The 22,634-nt window shown below is 49.6% G+C and overlaps 3 protein-coding genes across 5 annotated transcripts; 2 read left to right on the top strand and 1 right to left on the bottom strand.

The window, feature by feature from the left end:
* Nucleotides 1-1,288: 1,288 nt before the first annotated feature.
* PSME2 (proteasome activator subunit 2) lies at nucleotides 1,289-4,284 on the bottom strand. Its single transcript, XM_031955087.1, has 11 exons — nucleotides 3,999-4,284; nucleotides 3,784-3,816; nucleotides 3,393-3,455; nucleotides 3,097-3,183; nucleotides 2,976-3,006; nucleotides 2,785-2,882; nucleotides 2,425-2,493; nucleotides 2,184-2,251; nucleotides 1,946-2,000; nucleotides 1,553-1,639; nucleotides 1,289-1,418 (listed from the first exon to the last, which is right to left on the bottom strand). Exons 1-11 carry the CDS (start codon nucleotides 4,044-4,046, stop codon nucleotides 1,338-1,340), a joined length of 720 nt encoding a protein of 239 aa, XP_031810947.1. The 5' UTR covers nucleotides 4,047-4,284; the 3' UTR covers nucleotides 1,289-1,337.
* Nucleotides 4,285-4,506: 222 nt separating this feature from the next.
* Nucleotides 4,507-13,147, top strand: RNF31 (ring finger protein 31). The gene is made up of 22 exons (XM_012545171.3): nucleotides 4,507-4,686; nucleotides 4,937-5,138; nucleotides 5,309-5,455; nucleotides 5,699-5,854; nucleotides 6,576-6,635; nucleotides 6,750-6,825; nucleotides 7,068-7,245; nucleotides 7,397-7,796; nucleotides 8,020-8,292; nucleotides 8,473-8,721; nucleotides 8,916-9,098; nucleotides 9,216-9,422; nucleotides 9,733-9,906; nucleotides 10,004-10,102; nucleotides 10,215-10,304; nucleotides 10,435-10,549; nucleotides 10,754-10,872; nucleotides 11,164-11,277; nucleotides 11,461-11,518; nucleotides 12,084-12,180; nucleotides 12,375-12,543; nucleotides 12,655-13,147. Exons 2-22 carry the CDS (start codon nucleotides 4,938-4,940, stop codon nucleotides 12,706-12,708), a joined length of 3,219 nt encoding a protein of 1,072 aa, XP_012400625.1. The 5' UTR covers nucleotides 4,507-4,686; nucleotide 4,937; the 3' UTR covers nucleotides 12,709-13,147.
* A 500-nt stretch (nucleotides 13,148-13,647) lies between these two features.
* On the top strand, nucleotides 13,648-21,566 carry IRF9 (interferon regulatory factor 9). 3 transcript variants are annotated; one of them, XM_012545121.3, is made up of 9 exons: nucleotides 13,648-13,760; nucleotides 14,610-14,799; nucleotides 15,093-15,330; nucleotides 15,573-15,754; nucleotides 15,870-15,957; nucleotides 16,277-16,318; nucleotides 20,284-20,643; nucleotides 21,059-21,174; nucleotides 21,279-21,566. In XM_012545121.3, the coding sequence occupies exons 2-9, from the start codon at nucleotides 14,620-14,622 to the stop codon at nucleotides 21,324-21,326; spliced, it is 1,254 nt and encodes a 417-aa protein (XP_012400575.1). In that variant the 5' UTR covers nucleotides 13,648-13,760; nucleotides 14,610-14,619; the 3' UTR covers nucleotides 21,327-21,566. The 3 variants fall into 3 exon arrangements, with proteins under 3 accessions (XP_012400575.1, XP_023355300.1, XP_023355306.1); XM_023499532.2 differs by lacking the exon at nucleotides 13,648-13,760 and adding an exon at nucleotides 13,789-14,371; XM_023499538.2 differs by lacking the exon at nucleotides 13,648-13,760 and adding an exon at nucleotides 13,791-14,371 and having other exon boundaries at nucleotides 15,093-15,276.
* Nucleotides 21,567-22,634: the final 1,068 nt, after the last annotated feature.

Raw genomic sequence — 22,634 nt, forward strand, 5'->3', positions numbered from 1 at the left:
ATACAATCTTTACTTCCTCATGTTAGAATTGTTTGCCCCAAGACTTGCTATAGCAAGTAATAACCTGGAGGACTAACAAAAAAAATCCAACCCAAACATGGTTTGGAATTAAAGATAAAGTTGAAAGAACCTTGGACTTGGAGTGTGAATTCTGGTCATGCTACTTAAGGACCGGTATGACTTTGAGCAAGTCACTTAATGTCGCTGAGCTTCAGTTCCTCATCTATAAAGGAGATGTTTGGAGCAGATGACCTTTACTCAACTCCCCTGTCATCTTGAAATTCTATGGTTCTCATTTTTCTCCTCTCTAAAGCAATAGGTTTGGAGTACATCCTTTTCACTTATGTTTTTCTTCTAATTGTTACAGTCTGTGGACAGTTATACACTTGGGGGAACAATAAAGAAAAGGCTGTTCAAGGAGATGCTTGAACATTTTTCAAAAATAGCAACTTGCCCAGAAAATACTCTTGTGCTACCAAGGTAGCCATTTCTTTTTAGGAGACGGAGCAGCAGTAGAGAGGAGAGGCAAATGGAGTTGACTTATGCAAGGTCACACAGCTAAATTTGAACTCAGGTGCTCTTGACTTCAGATCCATTCTTCTTTCAAGAAAGTCCATGAAATAAAGGGGCTGCTCTGGAAGTAGTTATGCTATGGTTCATGCTATGATTTATTGTGGTATTGTTATATTTTAGCTTTTGACCTGATGGTCCATGTTAAAAGTTATTGATTCAATAATAATTACAATAAAAGCTACAGGTAGTATATAAAAAAGCTTAAATAGAAGACAACCACATATCTCAACATGCTTTTAAAAAAATAGCAAGGAAAGACACTGAAATAAAAGACATGCTTCCTCACACTTAAAGCTATCCAAAATAGAATGGACTGCCTCAGAAAGTCTCACTGGAGAATTAAGTACAGGCTGGAGAACTTTTTATATTTTTTGGATAACTTTTTAAGTATGTGGTACAGAGAGTTCCTACTCAGCCATGGAAACATACAGCCTTTAAGATCTCTTCCAACCTGTCTTCTAAGACACATGATCTCTAATATGTAGCATGTCTAGGATCTGGACACCCATGACCTTGGTAGAGATAGTTCACTCCTATGACTCATGCTAGACTTGGAGTTCTGATATGGGTTTCTCAGAACTGTCTGTGTTTCAAAATGAAAAAAATCCCTTAACAATACAGAAATGCACAGTCATATTGCCCTTGAGGCAGTATCTGATTCTTCTCCTCCCACAATTCCCCAGAACAGATATAATAAGCACAAAGTAACCAGCACAGTTTGTTAGAGGAGTTAAGATTATTTATTTCCCTTATGGCCCTGGGGCTCAGTACATAGATGGCTTCTCTTCACCCTTTGGGTTGGTGATCTTCTCTAGGTTGTTGCTGATGATGTGATAGAGCTCAGCCTGAATAAATGAGTCAAAGTAGTAGCTAAAGCTTCTTCCCTGGCCCTCTTTTCAACTCCCCCCCCCTTCCTTGCCATCCTTTCCCTTCAAACCATTATAATTCTATATTTCTTCTAGTCTTTACCCTTACTCACATAGAAAGAACGGAGATCCATCACTATGGTCTGAAGTTCTCTATAGACTGCCTCATCCCGTTCATGTACCAAGGCCCGATAATCCATCTAGGAGAGGGAAAGGTAAAGTTGGGTCATGTCTCTGGGAGAGCATGGGATGGGCCTGGTTTGCTCATAGAAGGGAAGGAACAAATTAAAGGCATGCTATCTGTCTCAGCCACAGGAAACAGAATTCCACAGGATCAGGTAGGCTGGCTAGGATCCAGGAATCCTTCCTCTAGGGAATCTAGGGGTTCTTTTTGTTTGGGTCTCCCCCAGCACCTCCTTTTCATCCATTCCCAGTATCATATGTCTCAACCAAGAACTGGAGGGACTTTCCATGATGATCTGAGATGGGCAGGAATGCCAACTCACCACATGCATCTCCTTGGAGGCCTTGGCCACGGCATCTCCACGTTCAGAGAAGTACCTTACGGGAAGAAAGAAGGTTTACCGTAGGAATGGGAGCTCTTTAGGAAACACCCTCCTCTAGGGCATTTCCCCAAAGCCTCATCTCTTCGTGGGAAATGCCCAGTGCAGGAGAGATAGACCAACCTCTGAATTCTAAAGTGATTTCCCCCACTTCCCATGCCTATTCTCAAGCCTAGTTTACTTGGCAATGGTTGTCTGAAAGCTTTCCACTTTGGTTTTCACTGCTGTCACTCGTTCTAGAACCTTTTCCTGTGAAGACAAACAGAGAGAGAAGACTAAGAACAGCATAACCTTCTCCTCATTCCATCCCACGTTCCTGACATTTCTCTTTCCCTTTTATTCTTGTTCCAGCCATGCCCTTTCACCTCCCAAACATTTCTGTACTCTAATAGTTTTTGCTTCTTCACTTTTCCTTTCCTTACCTGGATGGCCACCCCAAAGTCATTGCCATCCTCAATCTTGGGGATCAGGTGTTGGATCCAGGTGATCACCTATGTCAGAGAAGTTTCTATGATTGACTGCCTAGTGCAGTAATTAAGTGCTTCCATGAAGAAGACACCACACTCTATACTATTACACACAGAAAGAAGAATGGAGAACAGTTCCTGCCCTCAAAAAGCTTAATTTACCATCAGCAGGACTACAGCCCATAAAGACAACCCACTTAATGAGAAGGAAAGGGGTTTAGAGGAGCCAAATCTTAAAAGAAAAGAGGTTTACGGGAGAGCCCCAAGTCTTAGAAACAGGTATCGGAGGAAAAAAAGAGAAGTCCTCTGTCTTACCAGAACACATTTTTCTTTGAGAGTTCTAATCTCTGGCTTAACTTGATCAATTAGTGCCAGGACTTTCTCATTCCCAGGGAGGAAGCCGCACTTGGGAACTAAGGGAGAAATGGAGCATCAGTCACAGAATCCAAACATCTTCTTAGCCATCCTTCAGTCAACGGCCTTCTTCCTAAGGTTTCCTTCCTTACCTTCTTTTTTTTCTTGTTTGTCTGTCTCCATCTGAAGGGAAAAAAACATCGGAATTGAGAAATTTCGGGGAGACTGAGGGGGACTGTTGCAGTTTCAATGTGCCAGCTCCTGGGGCCTCACCTCGTCATCCTTGGGTGGAGGATCTGGAATGGGGATGTCCAGCGGGGCTCGAAGCGAGGACAGGTCGCTCACATTGAAGGACTCCTCCTGCCCCAAAGTAACTGTCAGGCTCTCGTCGGGCTTCCCTCCCAAGCCAGCCTAAAGCCCCAGCCCCCCGCATCTTCTTCCCCCTCACCCTTCCCAGAGCCCGGATCTCGCCGCTTCCTGCCCCCCAAGCAGTCAGTGCCACAGCCCCACAGGGACTGAATGCAAATTGGGAGCACAGAATCGGTCCGGGGAGGGACGCCGGCGCTCACCTTCAGAAGCAGATGCAGCTGGATGATCTTCCCAGGGAGGAAGACTGAGAGGAACTCCTCGGCCTGCAGCAAGGAAAGAAACCGATCACGCGAGGAAGCTGGGGGCGCAGGAAGGGCTCAGAGAACAGAAACCCGAGGCCTCCGTCAGAAAATGGCAGGGGGGCCGGAGACCGTCCCCTGGCGCGTTTCCCAAGAAGAAGAAACTGAAACCAGCGAGTTAGGAGCGCGTTGGAGGCCGCACAGTCCGGCGCCCAGGGCACGCCTTGTCGGGCTACCCCGGGCGGGAGGCAGGGCGGAGGAGGCACTGCGGGGGAGAGGCCGGGTCAGGGCCAAGGCCGGAGGCCCGAGGCTGCTCACGCCTCCTCGGGGCAGAGATCGCAGAGGGACTCACCTCCTGGAAGAGACTTTGCCGGAACACGTCCACCTGCGGAGACAGCGGGATTAGGTGGGTTACGGGGGGGAGGGGCGCTCGGGGCTCTCCTCCCGCCCGGCCCGGCCCGGCCCGGCCCGGCCCTTGCCCACCTGCAGGAGCCGCCCCCAGCCGACCCCCCGGCGCGGGCCCGGCGCCGCCGCTCCCCGCCAGCAGGGCAGCCCCCGCCGCCTCACCTGTCTGCGGGCCTCCCCGCTCAGCCGCAGCTCGCACGCCTTGGCCATGCTGCCGGCGGCCGGAGAGGTGCAGCCGTCTCCCAGCTCCCCACCCCGAGCTCCGGCTTTCGCTTTCGCTCCCCCTGGCGGCTCCGCCCCCGCCGCCCTGGCCCGGGCCCCGCCTTATCTCCGGGAGCCCCCCGCCGTCCTCCCGAGGCCAGAAGGGAGGCCGGGCCCCGGGCGTGCTCTGGGAGGGGGAGGGGCGGGGGGAAGGGCCCGCCTGCCTGCCAGCCCCCAGGCTACTAGTCCCGCACTGTACTCCTCTGGCCACGCCCCTCCGAGGCCGCGCCTCCTCGAAGACAAGCCTCGCCTTCCTTCTAGGCGCTCCCCCTCGTTAACCTAGCTCCACCCCGCCCGTGGCGCGCTTTCGCCACACCCATTTCCCAGGCGAGTCCCGCCTCCCTCCGGCCACGCCCCCCGGCCACTCAGCCTCTTTCCCTCTCCGCAGGCCCCCTTCCCACCTCCTCCTATTGAGCCTCGCCCGCTTCCGTCCGACCCGCCGAGGTCCCTCCCTTTTCCCGAGGACTTCCTGTTCCTTGCCCGGAGCGGAGGCCCGGGAGGCAGCCTCCGGCGGGGAGCCGCGCCGGGCCGGGCTTGCGCGGCCGCCCGCTGCTGCAGCGTGAGCCGGGGAGCCGGAGGAGGCTAGCCGGTCGGTGCGGGGAGGGGCTCAGGGGCCGAGGGGCGGAGGGAGGTCGGCGCCCGCTGGGAGTCCGGTCACCGGTCGTCCTTCCGGAAAGCCCGGGGCAGGACAAGGGGAGAGGCCCCCGGCTGCGTGGGGTGACGCCGGGCGGGAGGCTGCCCCGAGCCCCGACAGAGCGGCCGCGGCCGGGGCTCCCCGGGACGCGCGAGCCGAGTCCGCGAAGGCCTCCCTGAACGCGCCGGCCCTTGCCTCCCCTCAGGATGTCGGGGCAGGGGCTGCAGGAGGAGGAGCGGCTCTTCGCGGCTGCCCGCGAAGAGCTGGTGGAAGCCCTGAGCAGGGACCCCGGGCAGACCTTTTCCCCGGAGCAGCTGCTGGCGCTGCTGGACAACTCCCTGCCCCTCGCCACCCGCTACCCGCGGCTGGACGCCTCCCGCCTGGTCCGCAGCAACGCCCAGGGAGAGGTGAGTGGGCCAGAGGACCAGCGGACCCCGGCGGAGGGGCTCTGGGAAGGCGGACAGAAGCTTGCTCCGCACCAGGAGGAGGCCGGGAAGGAAGGAAGGGACGGCACCTGGGGCCCGCGACGTGCGCCGGGCACGGGTTCCCGGAGCAAGCCCTTTCTTTGCTTTCGCAGCCCAGCCAGTACCTGCGCAGGCTGTCCACCGCGCTGAACATCCTAGAGAAGTATGGCCGGAATCTGCTCAGTCCGCAAAGGCCGCGCTACTGGCGCGGGGTCAAGTTCAATAACCCCGTCTTCAGAAGCACGGTGGATGCTGTGCAGGTGAGAGAGGCGCTGAGATCGGGGGGGCCGAGGGCCGCGGCTACCTGGAGGTTTGGGGCGGGCCAGAGCTGCCCCTCCGCTAGGGACGGCCTGTTCGTGAAAAGCGCCATCCTTTGCAAAAGGGGTTTCCTGGGATTGGGGTCTTTAAGCACTGAGGAGCTACGGCCCGCAGGTCTGTGTCAGAGGGGGGAGATGCAGGAGTGGGTCATCCACAGACAGGCAATGACTGGGGGTTCGTGACAGGGGGGCCGGGAAGTTCTTCGCCTCTACGGGTACACAGAACAGCAGCCAGATGGCTTAAGCTTCCCTGAGGGGCAACAGGAGCCCGACGGCCATCGCGTGGCTACAGTTACTGTGGACGTCTTATTGCTTCGAACTGAGCTCACCCTTCTCCTGGAGGTACGGTATTTTCCTCATAAGTAGGGATTTAGCCTAACCTTAAGCCACTTTATAGATGCCGACTCAACTGAATCCCAAGCATGGAGCACTTCCTTCCTTCCCCCTCCTTCCTCAAACCATACTGAGAGATCATCTGCCAATACTATATGATGACCAGTTCTGATGGACCTGGCCATCCTCAGCAACGAGATCAACCAAATCATTTCCAATGGAACAGTAATGAACTGAACCAGCTATACCCAGAAAAAGAACTCTGGGAGATGACTAAAAACCATTACATTGAATTCCCCATCCCTATATTTATGCCCACCTGCATTTTTGATTTCCTTCACAAGCTAATTGTACAATATTTCAGAGTCTGATTCTTTTTGTACAGCAAAATAACGTTTTGGTCGGGTATACTTATTGTGTATCTAAGTTATATTTTTATATATTTAACATCTACTAGTCATCCTGCCATCTGGGGGAGAGGGTGGGGGGTAAGAGGTGAAAAATTGGAACAAGAGGTTTGGCAATTGTTAATGCTGTAAAGTTACCCATGTATATATCCTGTAAATAAAAGGCTATTAAATTAAAAAAAAAAAAAAAAAAAAAAAAAGAGAGAGAGAGATCATCTGCTCTATTCCTTCCCTTTCCCTGTGAATGGATAGAGACCAGGTTCTTAGGGATCGTATGGCTGGAGGTTCTGATTGTGCTCCATTTATTCTGCTCATGCTCACAGAAATCTCACCCACGGCCAAAGGCACTGGAACAACTGCTAAAAGAGGGATCTGGTGGCGAGGTAAGCAGGAAGGGGTTCCTTGGTATCGTGGGGAGATTGATGAGAAAAGGAAGCTAGGGAAATGAGGACTATGAGTTTCACTGAACCCTCTAAACATTACCCTTCCTTCCATAGATGCTGCTCTTCTCTGAATTAGTTTCTCCACTAAGAGAGACCACTTCAAATTCTCTTCCTGCTCCCCAGAGTCAAGGTACTGCTACATTTTTGGAGGAGGGAAACAGTCAAATATGGTATCAAAATGATGATTTGTGAACATATGCAAATATAATTCTTTCAGTCCTTGTTTCTTTTTCATTAAAGAGATGAAGCTGACTCCTTGAACCTAGTCATATTAAAGAATATGCTAGTTTATAGCTTATGCAAATTATATGCACATAATCCAGAGGAAATAGTGTTCTTAAAATAATCTGTAATTATTCTTTTCTTGTCCAGGTACCATACCAGGTTCTTGCTTTCTGTGTGGCTCTGTCCCAGGCACACTGCATTGTCCAACCTGTGGTCATGCTCTTTGCCCAGCCTGTGACTGCCTTTTCCATCGACACCCATCCCGTGCCCATCATGTTCGACAGCCCCTGCTTGGGAACCGCCCAGCCTCCAACCTTAGCTCTAGGTAAGTGGCTCCCTCCCTTCTTGATTGATTTTTCTTGATTGATCCTCTGAGGGAAGGATGAGTCGGGGGACAAGCTAAGAAAATCTAAAATGCTCAGCAGTACAGAATTTAACTATCTGTTATTTAGGATAGCTCTGTGTTTTTGTTACAGTTTGTCAAACCTAGCCCCCCCTCGGGCCCTGCTCACATCTCCACCCACCTTTGGGGACTGCTCTCTTCCTTCCTGGTCAAGTCCAGCCCCAGAGCCACCTAGCACTCGCCCGCCTTGGCACTGTGCTGCCTGTGCCATGCTGAATGAAGCCCGAGCAGTGTTGTGTGTAGCTTGTGACCGGCCCCGAGGATGCAAGGGGGTAGGGCAAGGGACGGAGGGCCCTCGGGCCGGAGGATTGGGGGCTGGACCCCCGCGGGGCCGCTGGGCCTGTCAGAGCTGCACCTATGAGAACGAGGCTGCTACAGTGCTCTGTGCCATCTGTGAGCGACCTCGGCTTGCCCAGCCCCCCAGCCTTGTAGGGGATGTCCGAGACACTGGTGCCCGCCTGCCTGCGCTGGAGGTATGTGAATTCCAGCCTCCCCTCAAGTGAGATTGCCCGTAGCTCTCTCAGAGCTTTGCTTTCCTCGATGCTCTCTCCAACCTCCTTTTCCCTGTCTGCACCCTCTTGTGTTCCCGGGATTTTTTCTTCTCTGTCCTCCCAGCATTAAGTCTTTTTTCTTGGGAAGTAGCTCCAAAGGGTGAACCTTCCAGGGGTAATGACTATCCCAGTCTACTTCCTCTAGGCTGGTGACTGGCACTGTGTTCACTGTACCTTCCGAAACTCTGGCCCAGGCTGGGTGTGTTCCATGTGTAACCGGACCAGTAGCCCTACTCCGCCACTCCCCTCCTGGCTCCCTGCTAGCTCACTGGGAGAGGGAGCCCGAGCCAGTGTCTGCCTCAAGCCTGTGTCCGCACACCACCTGAGCACCCCTTTGCCCACCCTCCGGGGAGAGCCTGAGCAGCATCGCCAGGACAGGATGCGGGAGGACGGGCTGCGACTGGTCGCCATGATCCGAGTAAGTCTGAGGAGGGACCAACCACCTCTTAGGGAAGAGGAGCAGAGTGTGGAGCGGGGAGAGGTTGAGTTCTAGAAACCCCTACAGTGAGAGCTCTTTTCTGGGGGGAGGGGGGAATGCCTTTCCTTATCTTTGTCTTAATGAAGCCCCCCCATCCCTGGCGGGCGGGGGTATCCCCAGGCAGGAGAAGCCGAAGGTGCGTGCCCAGAGGAGATATTCTCAGCGCTGCAGTACTCAGGCACAGAGGTGCCTCTGCAGTGGCTGCGCTCAGAGCTGCCCTATGTGCTGGAGATGGTGGCAGAGATGGCAAGGCGGCAGGACCCCAGTCTGGGTGCGTTCTCCTGCCAAGAAGCTAAGCGGGCCTGGCTGGATCGTCATGGCAACCTGGATGAGGCTGTGGAGGAGTGTGTTCGAGCCAGGCGCAGGAAGGTGGGGCCAGGGGTAAATTGGTACCAGGAAATATTGATAAATGGGGGTGGGATTGGAGTGGGGGGTGGGGTTAGGATGTCAGAACAAGAATTTGACTGAACTGGATATGCAAAATTAGGTAAAATATCAAGGTGGACCTTAGAATTTAGAGCTTCTGGTTTTTTGGTTTTCTTCTTTATTACTGTAAATACTAGGTTCGGGAGTTAGAAGTCCTAGGCTTTGGGCGAGAGGAGGGAGCCTTGCAAGCGCTCTATCAGCATGGTGGAGATGTGGGCCGAGCCCTTACGGAGCTGCAGCGGCAGCGCCTGGAACCCTTTCACCAGCGCCTGTGGGAGGCCCCTGAGTCTAACCCTTCCTGGGACGGGCCTGATAAACAGGTACTTGATGAGACAATCCATGGCAAAGCAGAAAAAGCAATAAAGTTGTAATCCTGGAAAAGGCCAGGCCAGGAGGGAGTATCCTGACAGATATTCTACTGTGCCTTCACATCCCAGAGTCTGATACGGCGGCTCTTGGCAGTCTACGCTTTACCAAGCTGGGGCCGGGCAGAGCTGGCCCTTTCCCTGCTTCAGGAGACCCCTAGGAACTATGAGCTGCTGGATGTGGTGGAGGCAGTTCGACATAGTCCTGACCGGGCCTTTCTGCGCCGACTGCTCGCCCAAGAATGTGCTGTCTGTGGCTGGGCCCTTCCGCGAAACCGGGTAACTTCCTTTCCTCAGTCGTGGCTGAGAGATGGCCCCTCGCTTTCAGCTTGTATGCCTTTTCCCATGAAATGAGACTCTCAAACTCCCTCCAGCCCAACTCATGACTCCTAAAAGACCATCAAGTGGATTTTTTGTATCCCTTAGTTCAGGGGAACCTTTGCTGTGCCCGCCCGTTCCCTCAGATGCGGTGAATGGGTGTTTTCCTAGCCAGGGTACAGGGACCAGTCTTCACCCGATCCTAGCAGCCTTGCTCCCTTTCCTGTGGCTTATTGTCTCCTGACCCGACTCCCCCTCCTCCTGGCCCCAGATGCAGGCGCTGACCTCCTGCGAATGCACCATCTGCCCAGACTGCTTCCGGCAGCACTTCACCATTGCCCTGAAGGAGAAGCACATCACAGATATGGTGTGTCCAGCCTGCGGACGTCCTGACCTGACTGATGAGACCCAGCTGGTCAGCTACTTCTCTACCCTGGACATCCAGGTACCAAGCGAACCCAAAGGGAACCCCATGCAGTGCAGGGGTCCGGGGTTCCCAGGAGCTGGGGACCCCTCCCACCTGCCTCTTCATGTTCTCCTAGTTGCGAGAGAGCCTGGACCCTGATGCTTACGCGCTGTTCCACAAGAAACTGACAGAGCGTGTGCTCATGCGTGACCCCAAATTTTTGTGGTGCACTCAGGTGAGATGGTGAGGAAATGGCCAAAGAGCACATGGAAACCAGGAGAAGGCTGGTTGACAGGATGGAAAAGGGCTAATGATGCATCATAACATTTGCCTTCTGTCCCAACCAGTGTTCCTTTGGCTTCATCTATGAACGAGAGCAGCTGGAAGCCACATGTCCCCAGTGTCACCAGACTTTCTGTGTCCGTTGCAAGCGTCAGGTAAAGGGAAACAAGTCCAAGAGGGGCTGAAACAGTGGGGGGCATTTGAAAGACTGGGGAGCCGGGGAGCTCCCGGATCATAGTTTTATTTGGGATTGCAAGTTTCTAGCTAAAGTGGTTGGTCCTATAGTGGGAAGAACAGCATCGGGGCCGGAGTTGTGAAGATTTTCAGAGCTGGAAACGTGCCAATGACCCTGAGTACCAGGCCCAGGGTTTGGCCATGTACCTGCAGGAGAATGGCATCGGTAAGGCCCTCTTCTGTCCCTCTTCTCCAAGACACAGGCCTCTTCCTTCCTCAAACCACTCACCATTCTCTGCCATCATTTACCCACAAGCCTTTCATCTACCTTTGCCATTTTTACCCTTGTCAAGAAAGGTCAAGATGGAGAAATTCCTTGCTGTGAGTCAGCATTGCTAGTTTGCATTCCTCATGCTATTTGTTCCCATAGATTGTCCCAAGTGTAAGTTCTCCTATGCTCTGGCCCGGGGTGGATGTATGCACTTCCACTGCACCCAGTGCCGCCATCAGTTCTGCAGTGGCTGCTACAGTGCCTTCTACGCCAAGAATGTACGTGCGAGGTGGGAGGGGGAGGAGGAGGAGGAGGATGGGGAATGGAATCAGACCACACTTGGGTTTGAGGGACAAGTCATTAGGAGGAAGTGATGGAGGATATGGAGAGTGTGGGGTTGGAGGGGTGGAGGAGTCATTCTGCTGTTGAATTTCCTCTCCCCATTCCCCCCACTCCAGACTTTAGGTCCTCTGGTTTCCCACCACCGCCCTATATGAAGGGGGTTACTGACTGCCAGAACCCAATAACTTCTCCAGCTTACTTTCTTTTCCTTCTTGGGTTCCTATCAGAAATGTCCAGATCCCAATTGCCGGGTAAAGAAATCACTGCATGGCCATCATCCTCGAGACTGTCTCTTCTACCTTCGAGACTGGGATGCTCTCCGTCTCCAGAAATTGTTACAGGTCGGAATCCTCTAAGACCCTTAGGAGGAGAGGACCTAATCAGGAAAAATTTCAGGGTGTTAGGATGTCGGGGTTCCATTGTCTCAAAAATTCCCTTCATGAATCATTTTGAAGGCTAGGGGAGATAGTCTAAAGGAAGAAATGGAAGCTAGCTCAAACTCTCACTTGTCTTTCCCTTTCCAGGACAACAGCATTACTTTCAATACAGAGCCTCCAGCCGGGACCCGGGCAGTCCCTGGAGGTGAGTGAGGTTGTTATCTTGGAACCCCTGCCAATCTTCAGTTGTAGTTGCTCACTGAGAGGGTTTCGAAAACCTTCTCTGTGGAGAAGGGGCAAAGAAAAGAGTTATTCTACTATTCTTATAGAGTGAGGGTAGGGAGGGAAATGGTTCCATAAAACTCTTAACTTTCTTGTTCATCAATCTTTGATGTTACTTCTTTATTATTTAAAAGGCATTGTCCTAGGCACTGTGGTCACTACAAAGAAATATTCAAATAAAACCCTTGTCCTTTGAGAGTTTTTATTTGAAAAGAATAAAACATGCACTATTTGAAATTTAATTAGCAGTCAAGATCTCACAAAATAACATGCAATTAAATGCAAAATTAATGGCACAAAGTTTACTCTAAGGGTTGAAGAGTTGAGATGTTAATGGGGCTCCCTCTGTGACAGAGTTGATAATTCTGGATATTAATGCATGCCCATCACCCATATTGGGAGCTACCCTTCCTTTGGATTTGGTTGAATAATATACCCATTATGCTTTGGAGGCAACCACCTTCCTTACAGACCTTCTGTCCCCTCAGGTGGCTGCCGTGTGATGGAACAGAAGGAGGTTCCTGGTGGGCTTAAAGATGAAGCCTGTGGAAAAGAGACTCCAACTGGGTATGCTGGACTCTGCCAGTAAGTACCAGGCTGGGAAGAAGCTCCTTTTGGGAAGATACTGAGACTTGTGCACTGATTCCTTAAATAATGGGTACTGAAATATGCCTACTGGGGATGGAGTCTGGGCAGAACACATAAGGTCTGATGATCTCTGGATGGTGAGGAGTTCCAGAAGTAGGCCCAATACCTTCCCTGCTTCTCCTACCCCTCAGGGCACACTATAAGGAGTACCTGGTGAGCCTCATCAATGCCCACTCACTGGACCCAGCAATGCTGTACGAGGTGGAGGAGCTGGAGACAGCCACTGAGCGCTATCTGCATGTCCGGCCTCAGCCGGCAGCAGGGGAGGAAGCCTCCAGCTACCAGGCTCGATTGCTACAGGTGAAGAGATGGTGGAGGGCTCTCAGCTATTTTGATTTCCAAAGATCCTCTTGGCCAACCTAGAATCCTTTAATATCTGGTTTTAACCCACTTTCCCATTTCTTCCTGCAGAAACTGCTAGAAGAGGTGCCACTGGGCCAGAACATCCCTCGCAGGAAGAAGTAGCTGAGGCTGGGGCCCTCAGGAAGGTCCCTGTAGCCCCTCTCCAGGGGCTGGGGCCACAGGAAGGTCCCTGTAGCCCCTCTCCAGGGGCTGGGGCCCTCAGGAAGGTCCCTATACCCCCTCTCTAGGGGGCTGAGGCCCTCAGGAAGGCCTCTGTGTCCCACCTCCAGGGGCTGGGGGCCCTCAGGAAGGCCTTTGTGTCCCACCTCCAGGGGCTGGGGGCCCTCAGGAAGGCCTCTGTGTCCCACCTCCAGGGGCTGGGACCCTCAGGAAGGCCCCTGTGTACCCCACCAGTTCCCATTTCCTGCGGACTCCCACCGAAACTCCAGCACCAATAAAGGTGTCTCCTCTCCCAGCCTCCTTGGTGGTCCTTCTTATTAGTCCCCTCCAGCCAAGGGCATCTGGGGACTGAGGGTTAGAGGAAGGGTGGGTCAGAGAGAACTTAGAGGAGCTTTGCTGTGACCTCTCTCCGCATCCCCTCTCCCCCCCCCCCCCCCCCCCCCCCCCCCCCCCCCCCCCCGTTGCTCAGGGATTAGAGCAGTTGAAGATACCGGATGGCCCTCCTCTTCCCCACCACCTGCTTTCCCAAACCCCGAGGGTTTGCCGCGTGCCTAGCACTGTGCTAGATGCCCAGGTGGGAGGGAAGGGCACAGGAAAAGCCCAAGACACATTCCTCCCGTCCCATTCAGAACAATTCAGGCTCCTGTGGGAGCAAACTGCCCAGATCTCCGTGGAAGCGCCCGCGCCTGGCAGTGCCTGGCAGCTGGGCTCTGCTCTGCCCACAAACTCCCTCCCGCCCATGCCCAGAGCCGGTTCCTGCGCAGCTCGGCCCCTGCCAGCCTCAGACACTTTTCCCAGGTCGTTGCCCCCCCCTGGTGGCGGCCGGGTGCCCTGCAGCTCTAGCCCATGTGATTTCAAGGAAAAGGAGGTGCCCAAAGGAAACGAAACTGGGGGACAGTAGGAAGGGGAGGAGAGAGAGAGAGACACCGTCGGGCAGCCGAGCTGTGCCTGTTTTCCTCGCTCTGCCCAAACAAGGCACCTGGCTGCCAGCACAGGTAAGGCTCCCGGCTCCCCTAGGGCACCCGGGCTCTGCAGGAGAGTTCCGGTCAGTGGGCAGATACTTTGATTCTGGAGGAAGGGAGACCAGAGAAAATCCCGGTGGGAAGAGTGGGCCTGGCAGATCGGCCCGAGAGGCAAGGCCAGACTCTGTCCGAGGGAGGTCCCTCTGGGGAGGGCTATCCCAGGGGTAGCTCTCGCCCTCAGACCAGAGGACACCCTCAGCCTTTGTTTTTCTTGCCTCTAATGGTCCCCAGTCGTAGTGTAACCCCGCCTCCTTTCTCCTCTTCCTCTTTTCACTCTCCCCTATCGCTCCCCACCCTTTCCTGTCCTAGTCTCTGAGGGACTGCCAGGCCCTGTTTTGAACTAAGGGAGAGAATGAGGGGCCCAAGTGTGATTTGAGAATGAAAAACAGGCTATGTGAAGGCATAGGTCCAACCCAGGAAATGCTCTCATGAAAAACGCAAGAAGGGACCTCAGAAGTCGGCTAGTCCAGCTCCTCCATTTTACAAATGAAGAAACTGAGGCCTCCGGGGAATAAAACCCTTGCCCACAGCCTCGGAGCCAGGCTTCTACACTGTGCCAAGTTCGTCCTTCTGGCTTCCAAATGGTGATTCAAGAGAAGGAAAATTATTTTATTTTTCCCTATGAATAATGAAGAGATCCTCATTCTAAATACAGATATTAATTTTGTCCCAAATAGAATTGCCTAATTTGGGACAATGGATTAAAAACCGTTTTCTATAATTTCTATTGATAAAATACAAATGATTGAATAGTTCAGAGGCTTTTGTCCCAGGGTCTTCTGTGTTAGTTCTCGTCTTATTTCTGCTGATGTTTCTACTTAGTCCCTCCAAGATGGCATCTGGCCGGGCTAGATATACACGAAAACTTCGGAACTGGATTGTGGAGCAGGTGGAAAGTGGGAAGTTCTCAGGAGTCTGCTGGGAAGATGCAAACAAGACCATGTTCCGCATCCCCTGGAAGCACGCAGGCAAGCAGGATTTCAGAGAAGAACAAGATGCTGCTCTCTTCAAGGTACAAGACTCCTTTCCAAACCCCACACAACTGAGGGTCCTGACCTGGGCACGGAGACCTTCCTTTCCAAAAACCTGAAAGACTTAGACATTTTCTTTTCTGAAGAATCTGGAAACAGGCTTTTCTGAGTGTTAGGGACACCTGGAAATTGCCTTTTCTGACAATTGGGTGGTGGGAAGCCCGAGTATTTTCTGTATTGGTTATGTTCTACTTAAGGGGGTGTTAAGTGGTTAAATGTATTAAGTTGATGGGGACCTCAGTGATCATGCCCATTCCCTCCGTCCCTTCTAAAGGCATGGGCAATATTCAAAGGGAAATATCGAGAAGGAGACCAAGCAGACCCTGCAGCTTGGAAGACCCGCCTTCGATGTGCCCTCAACAAGAGCCCTGAGTTCGAGGAGGTCCCAGAGCAAGGCCACATGGAGGGGTCTGAGCCCTACAAGGTGTACCGGCTCCTGCCTCCTGGCACTCTTCCTGGTGACTACTGCCCTCCATGCTCCCTACCTCCCATTCTTGGAAGCAATATAAGAGGTGGGTGGGTGGGAGGCATCTGGGGAGGATTCCTTTTTCCCATCATAGAGCTTCCAGGAAATTATGACAGTTACATTTTTTTATAGCAGTTAGGTTTACAAAGTACTTGTAAACTGTGAGGTGGGTAGTGTAAATAGCCTCTGTTCATCTTATAGGTGAGGACACCGAATCTCAGAAAGGTGGGAAGGGGCCTGCAGAGTCACTCCCAGACCTCCCATCTTGGTATTTTTTGCTCTTTGCAGATCCATCCTTAACCCCCTCTCCAGGTCCTGACTCTTTCGGGGCTTCCACAGCCCCACAAAGGACCCAGAAACTTCAGCGAAAGAGAAACCACAGTTTATTGTCCTCGGAGGAAGATGATGTAGAGAATAAACGGAGTTGTATTCTTATCGAGCCCTCTTTGAAGAACTCCCCTGGAATCATGGTGAGTCCCAAGGGGTGGGCTATAAAGGAGGGCATGAGCTTGGCAGCTCAGGTTTGAATCATAGATTTTGGGGGAGGGAATATTCGTTACAGATTGAACCATTCTTTGACCTTAGGTACCAAGTGAGGGACCCAGCAGCAGCTTTCAGCACATGGACGATTCTGGTATTGGGAGCAACAGCAGCAGTCCTGAATCCTGTGAAGGTAGTTTCCCTGCCCCCTTCCTCCTTCCAACCAAGGCAGACCTTCTAGGACTATACCACCCTGAACTCACCTGATCTCCTCTGGTGTGCTTTGTCCTGACAATTCTGAGTGATCTTTGGAAAGTCACTAATCTCTATGATCTGTAAAATGAGGGTTCTAGGTTATGTGACCTCTGAATGTCCTTCCAGCCCTAAATCTTGATCCCGTCACCTTAATGAAATTTCCAATTGGCCCTTAGGTTGATTTTTCCTGCCTAATTACTGGAACTTTCTCTCCTTTTCTTATATATTTGCTGATTCTACTGATGTCACTTTATAAGATGATCCAGAAATTCTCCAGTTTCTTCCCCTTTCAGATGCAGGTAAGTAGATTCTAGATCCATGGCCTTTCCTTTCTTTGACCCATTCCTACTCTCCTTGTTTTGATCTATTGTGTTTTTTTTTAGAGCTCTTGTGTGTTCTACCTTCTAACCTTTCCTTTGGGACATCTCTGAAGCCAGAAGCAAGTGATTCCCTGAGTGATTTGATTGAGGTTTCTGAAAAGGTCTTTCTGCTCTATTGAACAATTTTTGAATGATAAACAATGTCCAGGGAAGGAGTGTTGAGAAAAAGAAGGAAAGTTTCTTGAGAAACATAAAGGGATCTGAAAGAGATAATCAACAAAGACTAGCTAGTATTTATTAAGGATCTTCTGTGTTCCAGATACTGTGCTAAATCCTGGAGATATAAAGAGAGGCAAAAAACATTCCCTGCTCTCAAAGAGCTCACACTTTTCTGTGGGAGATAATATGCAAAGAACTATGTGCAAACAAGATATATTCAGGATATCCTGGGGGTGGTTTCATGAAAGGTGCTAAAACTAAGGAAAAGGGGAAAGATGTCACTCAGAAGTTGGAACATAAGCTAAGACTTGAAAAAAGCCAGGCAAGCCACAAGGTAGAGAAAGGAAAGAAGAGAGTTCCTGCCATGGAGAACAAGCAGTGAAAATACTTGAAGTTTGGATATGGAGTACCTTCTGCATGGAATAGTAAAGTGGCTAGTCATACTAGATTGAGAGTACTTGGAGGAGAATAACATATAAGGAGACCAGAGAGATAAGAAGGACTTCCAAAGCCAAACAAGTTTAAATTTAGTATTCAACCAATAGACAACTACAAAAGTTTGTTGAATAGGAGGATCACATGGGCAAATCTTTCCTTCAAGAAGATCAATTTGACCATTGAGTGGGAGATTGATTGGAGTGGAGAGAGAGTTGAGACAAGAAGACCAACAAGCAGGTACTGAAACAGTCCGGGAACAAGATAATGAGAGGCCAGACTAGCATAGGGGCAGTGCCAGAGGAAAGAAAGGGTATATGGGATATGACAAATGTTATGAAAGTCAAATTGACAGGGCCTGGCAACTGATGAGATATGGGATGTGAGAGGGTGAAATGTTAACAATGTCCCATAGATTGTAAGCCCAGTGACTAGGAGGATGGTGGTACCCCTACTTCCTAATAAGTTAGGAAGACAGGAGCATTTTGGAGAAGAGATAATGAGTTCAGTTTTAGGTATGTTGCGTTTACAATTTCTACAGCATGTCCAGTTTGAGTTGTTGAAGGTTAGAGATGTTGGGCATAGGAGACTGGAGGTTGTGAGAGAAGTTAATTCTAGACATGCAAGTCTGAGAGTTATCTGCAGAGAAATAATTGAATTCAAGGAAACCGATGAGAAATGGCAGAGAGGAAGAAGAGAAAAGAGCACAGTACAGAGCCTTGAGGGATATAGCAGGACTTGGAGTAGGACCCAGCTAAGGAAACAGGAATAGTTAGATGGTGGAAGAACCAGGAAAGAGTGACATCGAGTAGGAGAGAGTGATTGACTGTCAGACTGCCAAGACTTCCAACAAGGAAGAGGACAGAAAAAAGGCCATTGGATTTGGAAGCTAAGAGATCATTAGTAGCTTTGGAGAGGGCAGTTTTGGTGGAATGATAAGGTCATAATCCAGAGTGGAAAATTAAGAAGAATCATAAAAAAAGAAGTGGAGACACCTCTTATAGACATTCTTCTCAATAAGTTTAGCCACAAAAGGGAAGAGGAAATATTGCATAATAACTAGTGAAAATAGATGGGTCAAGTAAGGTTTTTTTGAGAATGAGGGAGATGTGGGAATGTTTGTAGGCAGTAAGGAAGCAGATAGGAAGAGACTGAAGGTAAATGAGAGTAGGCATGGAAAAGGGGGACACATACTAGAGAAGATGGGTACAGTAAGATCACTTGTACAGGTTTGCTTTCACAAGGAGAAGTCCCATTTCTTTAGATGAGACAGGAATGAAAGAGTAGCAGAAGACATCTGTGTGATGTGAGAAAAGGAATTGGGAGAAGAGAAAGCTGTCCGTAAATGGCCTCAACATTTTACTGACATGTAAAGCAAGGTTGTCACTGAACTGAGAGAACCGGGGGAAGGGTTTCCATAGGAGATAGGTCTCTTAAGAGAAGACTTGGTAAAAGGAGATAAGTGTTCTGGGAGCACTTTGGAATTGGACATTTTAGAAATGAAAGGGAATATTACTCCCTAATTTGATAGAGCAGAAAAGCAGAGATTAGAAAAGTGAGTTGATTTGTCCTAGGTCATATACCTATCAGGGTTAGGACTGGAAACCCAGATTTCCTAACTTCCATTTGGTTCACTTTCATTACTCCCTTATCACAGGAGTCACCTGCTAGTGACTGCTGAGATCTAATTCTGACCAGCAGAATAGATCTTGTCATATGAGAGGATGATAATGATATAAGGAGACTGAGAAGCAGTTACAGTGAAGGTCTCTTGACCTCTTACCTCTGATTTATTTCCTCTCTACACCGAATATATATTTTCTAAGCACAACAAGGTTATTATTGTTTAAAGAAAAGCATATATTCTTTCTCAAGCAACATCTGCATCAGTAAATTTGTTTTATGACCTTCAGACAGATATTTCTGACTCTGGGTTATGTTGGTCTTTCCTTGGGCTTGTTAGCTTTACTTCAAAGAGTAAGATAAAGATTGTAATAACAAAACATGCCTTTAGTCTTTCTAGTGTGCTGTGTTTCACAGCTGTGGGGGCTGGAGAACTGCCCTGCTCCAATGGTGTAGTCCCCTTTGACCTTTTTACAGGCTTTGTGGGTTCCACACTTAAGCGTAGTCTTCAACACATCCTTGTCTTCAGCCAAGATCTCAGTGCAGATAATATAGCCATTTGCTTTGGCCCATTCACTTTCCTGAATTCCAGATCCTTCCGCCTGTTGGACTTCTCCCCCTGAATATCCCACTGGTGTTTTAAATCCCATACTCAGTATGTCTAAAACTAAAGTTTTCTTTACTCTGCACACACTCATTTTCTGTCTCAACTACTGTATTTTGGTATCACTTTATTGGCATTATTTTTTACTTTCCTCTCCCTCTCAACTTCTATATCTAATCATTTACCAAGTGCTATTGACTTCACCTTGACAGCCTCTCTCACATCTGTTATCTTCTTATTCCAACTGCTACCATTCCTCGTTACCATTCATATGAACATATGCAATAGCCTTCTGACAGGTTTCCCGGACTCTGCCTTCTTCCTCCAACCTTTTTCTTCATATCTTGACCAGAACACGCATTCTTGAGATCTTCAATGGTTCTTTGCTGAACTAAGTAAAGTTTACACTTCAGGGCTGGGTATTCAACCTGTCTGACACCCCCCACTTCCAGACTTATTAAACATCTCTCTCTCTTCCTTGTAGTCTATTCTCTGGCCAAAAGGGAATATACTGCCTCATGCTCTTCCAACTTGGTTCTTTGTTTGTGGTATTTCCTCCTAAGTCCCACAATCTCTTAGCTCCTCTGCCTATTGAGTTCCTACCTATCCATTAAAACCCAAATCAGATGCCATATCCTCAAGGAAATCCTTCTTCCTTCCCCAGTAGGTAAAGTTTTTCCCCTTCTGACCACTTAGCACTTTGCATCTTTCTAATGCACTTATAATCAGAACTATATATTGTACCTTTATGTATTTGTGTCTCATCTCCCCAAAGACTATGAGAGCAAAGCACATGTCCTAGCTAAGCTTTTTCCACCCAAAGTTTCTAACGCACTATTCTACACAAGGTATGTGTTTGAGGATAGCTGAGTACTTATCCAACTCCAAAATGTTGTAGAATTTGAAGTTATTATTGGTACTTTATAAGTGTTTCTCGAATGAACCTCTTCACCCTTCCTTACTATAAAATGACTTGGACTAGGTTGGACTAGGTAACCTTTTTCAATTTTAGTGCCCTAGTGTGTTGTCTACTGTGATGTATCTTTTTTTTCCTTCTCTCCAGATTACTCCCTTTTGCTCACCTTCCACTACAGTGGGCATTTGGTCGGAAAGACTGAGGTGAATAGCCCTGACTTCCGACTCGTAGCCAAATCTTCAGGATCCCAGAGTACTATGGAGCAGGTGGTGCTCCCTTCTGCCAGTGTACTGTCTGAATCAACCCTCCAGGTGTCCACAGAGCACCTCCTGAACCTCTTTGATCGTGGCATCTTAGTAGCTAGCAATGCCCGTGGTCTCTTCGTGCAGCGCCTCTGTACTATCCCCATTTCCTGGACTGGGCCCTGCACTCCATCTGGGCCTGGACCCCATCTGCTACAGGACAAAATATGCGTAGAAGTCTTTAATCCTGCCAAATTCTTCCAAGGTGAGGACTGTTCCACTCCAACCCAGCCTTACCGCAAGGACCCTAACCACTACCTCCTTATATTGGGAGTCCTAATTTTTAGAATCCTACTCCCTCCCTGCTATCAATGCTGCGATTGTCCTGAGCCCCTGGGTCTGTGATTCCTGCCATCCTGAGTCCCTTCGTTCCCCTGCTCCTTCCCCAGTCTAAACACCATTCCTCTGAGACCCTGGGTGAATAGGGGGTCATGCTGCCTCTTGTTCTGTGTATTTTCCTTCCTCTGATTCCTGCCTATCCTCTCCTCTCTTTTCCTTGCTTATTTTCTTTCCTTTTGTCTTTATCTCCTTTTTCTCCTTGCATGATTTTACTCTTCTCCCACATCTTCTCACCCTCTTGTTCTCCACTGCTTCCTCTCCCAAATTTCTCTTTCCATTAGACCTATCTCGATACCACAAGGGCCTGGCCCCACCCCCTGAGTTCCAGGTAACCCTGAATTTTTTGGATGAGCACTCTGGTTCTGGATATACTCATAAGAATCTCATCACAGTCCAGGTAGTATCATTATCTGGGATTGGCTGGAGTCTCTGGGATGAGGAGGGGGAATTCTTCCAGAATGAATGAATTTAACTCACTGATGTCTACTCTTCCTGGCACAGATGGAGCAGGCCTTTGTCCGAAACCTACAGAAAATTGGACTTGTATAAGGGGAAGTGTTCCATTCCCTTGGCATCTGTTACACCAGTCTTCGTCTTCCTTTCCTTTAACTTTTGAGGGGCATGCTGTTCATTGTATGCCCTTCTAGTTTATGTTGGTGCCTTCTGTGAGTTGTATCACTATGCTTGGGGGAAATGCCTGAAAAATTCAGGCACCTTCAATTCCAAGCCCTAAAAATAACTTTAGATTCACTGTCTAAGTTTTTGAATAAAGTTTTGTTGAAAATGAAATTATCTGAATTATTGGAAGGAGACTGATATATCAGGGGAAAGCAAGTATGGTCATTGCAGAGTCAGGAAAGAAAGCATCTTATCACTTAAACCAGGGGTTCTTAAGCTGGATCCAAGGAGGATCCAAGGAAGAGAGATATCAGATGTTTAATTAATTTGTAACTTTTAAAATATTTTGATAATTGTATTTTAATAAAAGTGGGTTCCTTTGTAGTTCTATTTTATTTTTGTGCATTTAAAAACATTAGGAAAAAAAAATAGAGAATGGCCTATAGGCTTCAGTGGACACCAAAAGAGTCCAGAACACATACAAAAGGGTTAGGAACCCTTGATCTTGTTTTGGGGGGATTAGAAAACATGGATTCTCTTCCTGGTCACACCTTCCCCTCACCCCAATCACTTCTCATGTTTCTATATTCCCAGAAGTCCTTGACCTGTACAGTCCTATAAAGACCAAAGTGGGAAGGTCTTCTACTCAGAGAGATGAGCAAGATGATAAATTTTAGAAGCAGAGATGGGTATGCAAGTCTTCTGTAAGAGGCAATCAATCAATTAAGTTTCTGCTCAGTGTAAATTGCTAGGGATTTTTTTAAAAGGCAAGAGACAGTTCTTGTTCTAAAGGAGCTCACAACCAAACAGTATGCAAACAGCTGTGAATTAAGAAGCTATGTATGGGATAAATTAAATATAATCAGAATAAGGAAGGATTGGAGTGAAGGAGAATCGAGAAAGGCTTCTTGAAAGGATTTTAGCCCAACATGAGGGAAGCCAGAAAGCAGAGATGGAGGAAGGTAATTGCAGGAGTGACACGGCCAGGATCGCTTTTTAGGAAGGCAGCTGGGTGGAGTGGGGATCGGAATGGGGGAAGACTTGGGGCCAGGAGGACCACCAGCAGACTATGGCTGTGGTCCGTGTTTTACCGCAGCAGGGTGCCCAGGACCGGCACTAGGGTGATGGCAGGGTCTGAGATGGGAAGGGACGTTAGGATGGCAGAATAACAGGCCTTGGGTAAGGGTGAGGAGGCAAGGAGGACACCTACATTTTGAGCCCGTGTGACTGGGAGGATAG

This window comes from Sarcophilus harrisii, chromosome 2 (genome assembly GCF_902635505.1).
Source record: "Sarcophilus harrisii chromosome 2, mSarHar1.11, whole genome shotgun sequence".
In the NCBI taxonomy this organism is placed as follows: Eukaryota; Metazoa; Chordata; class Mammalia; order Dasyuromorphia; family Dasyuridae; genus Sarcophilus; species Sarcophilus harrisii.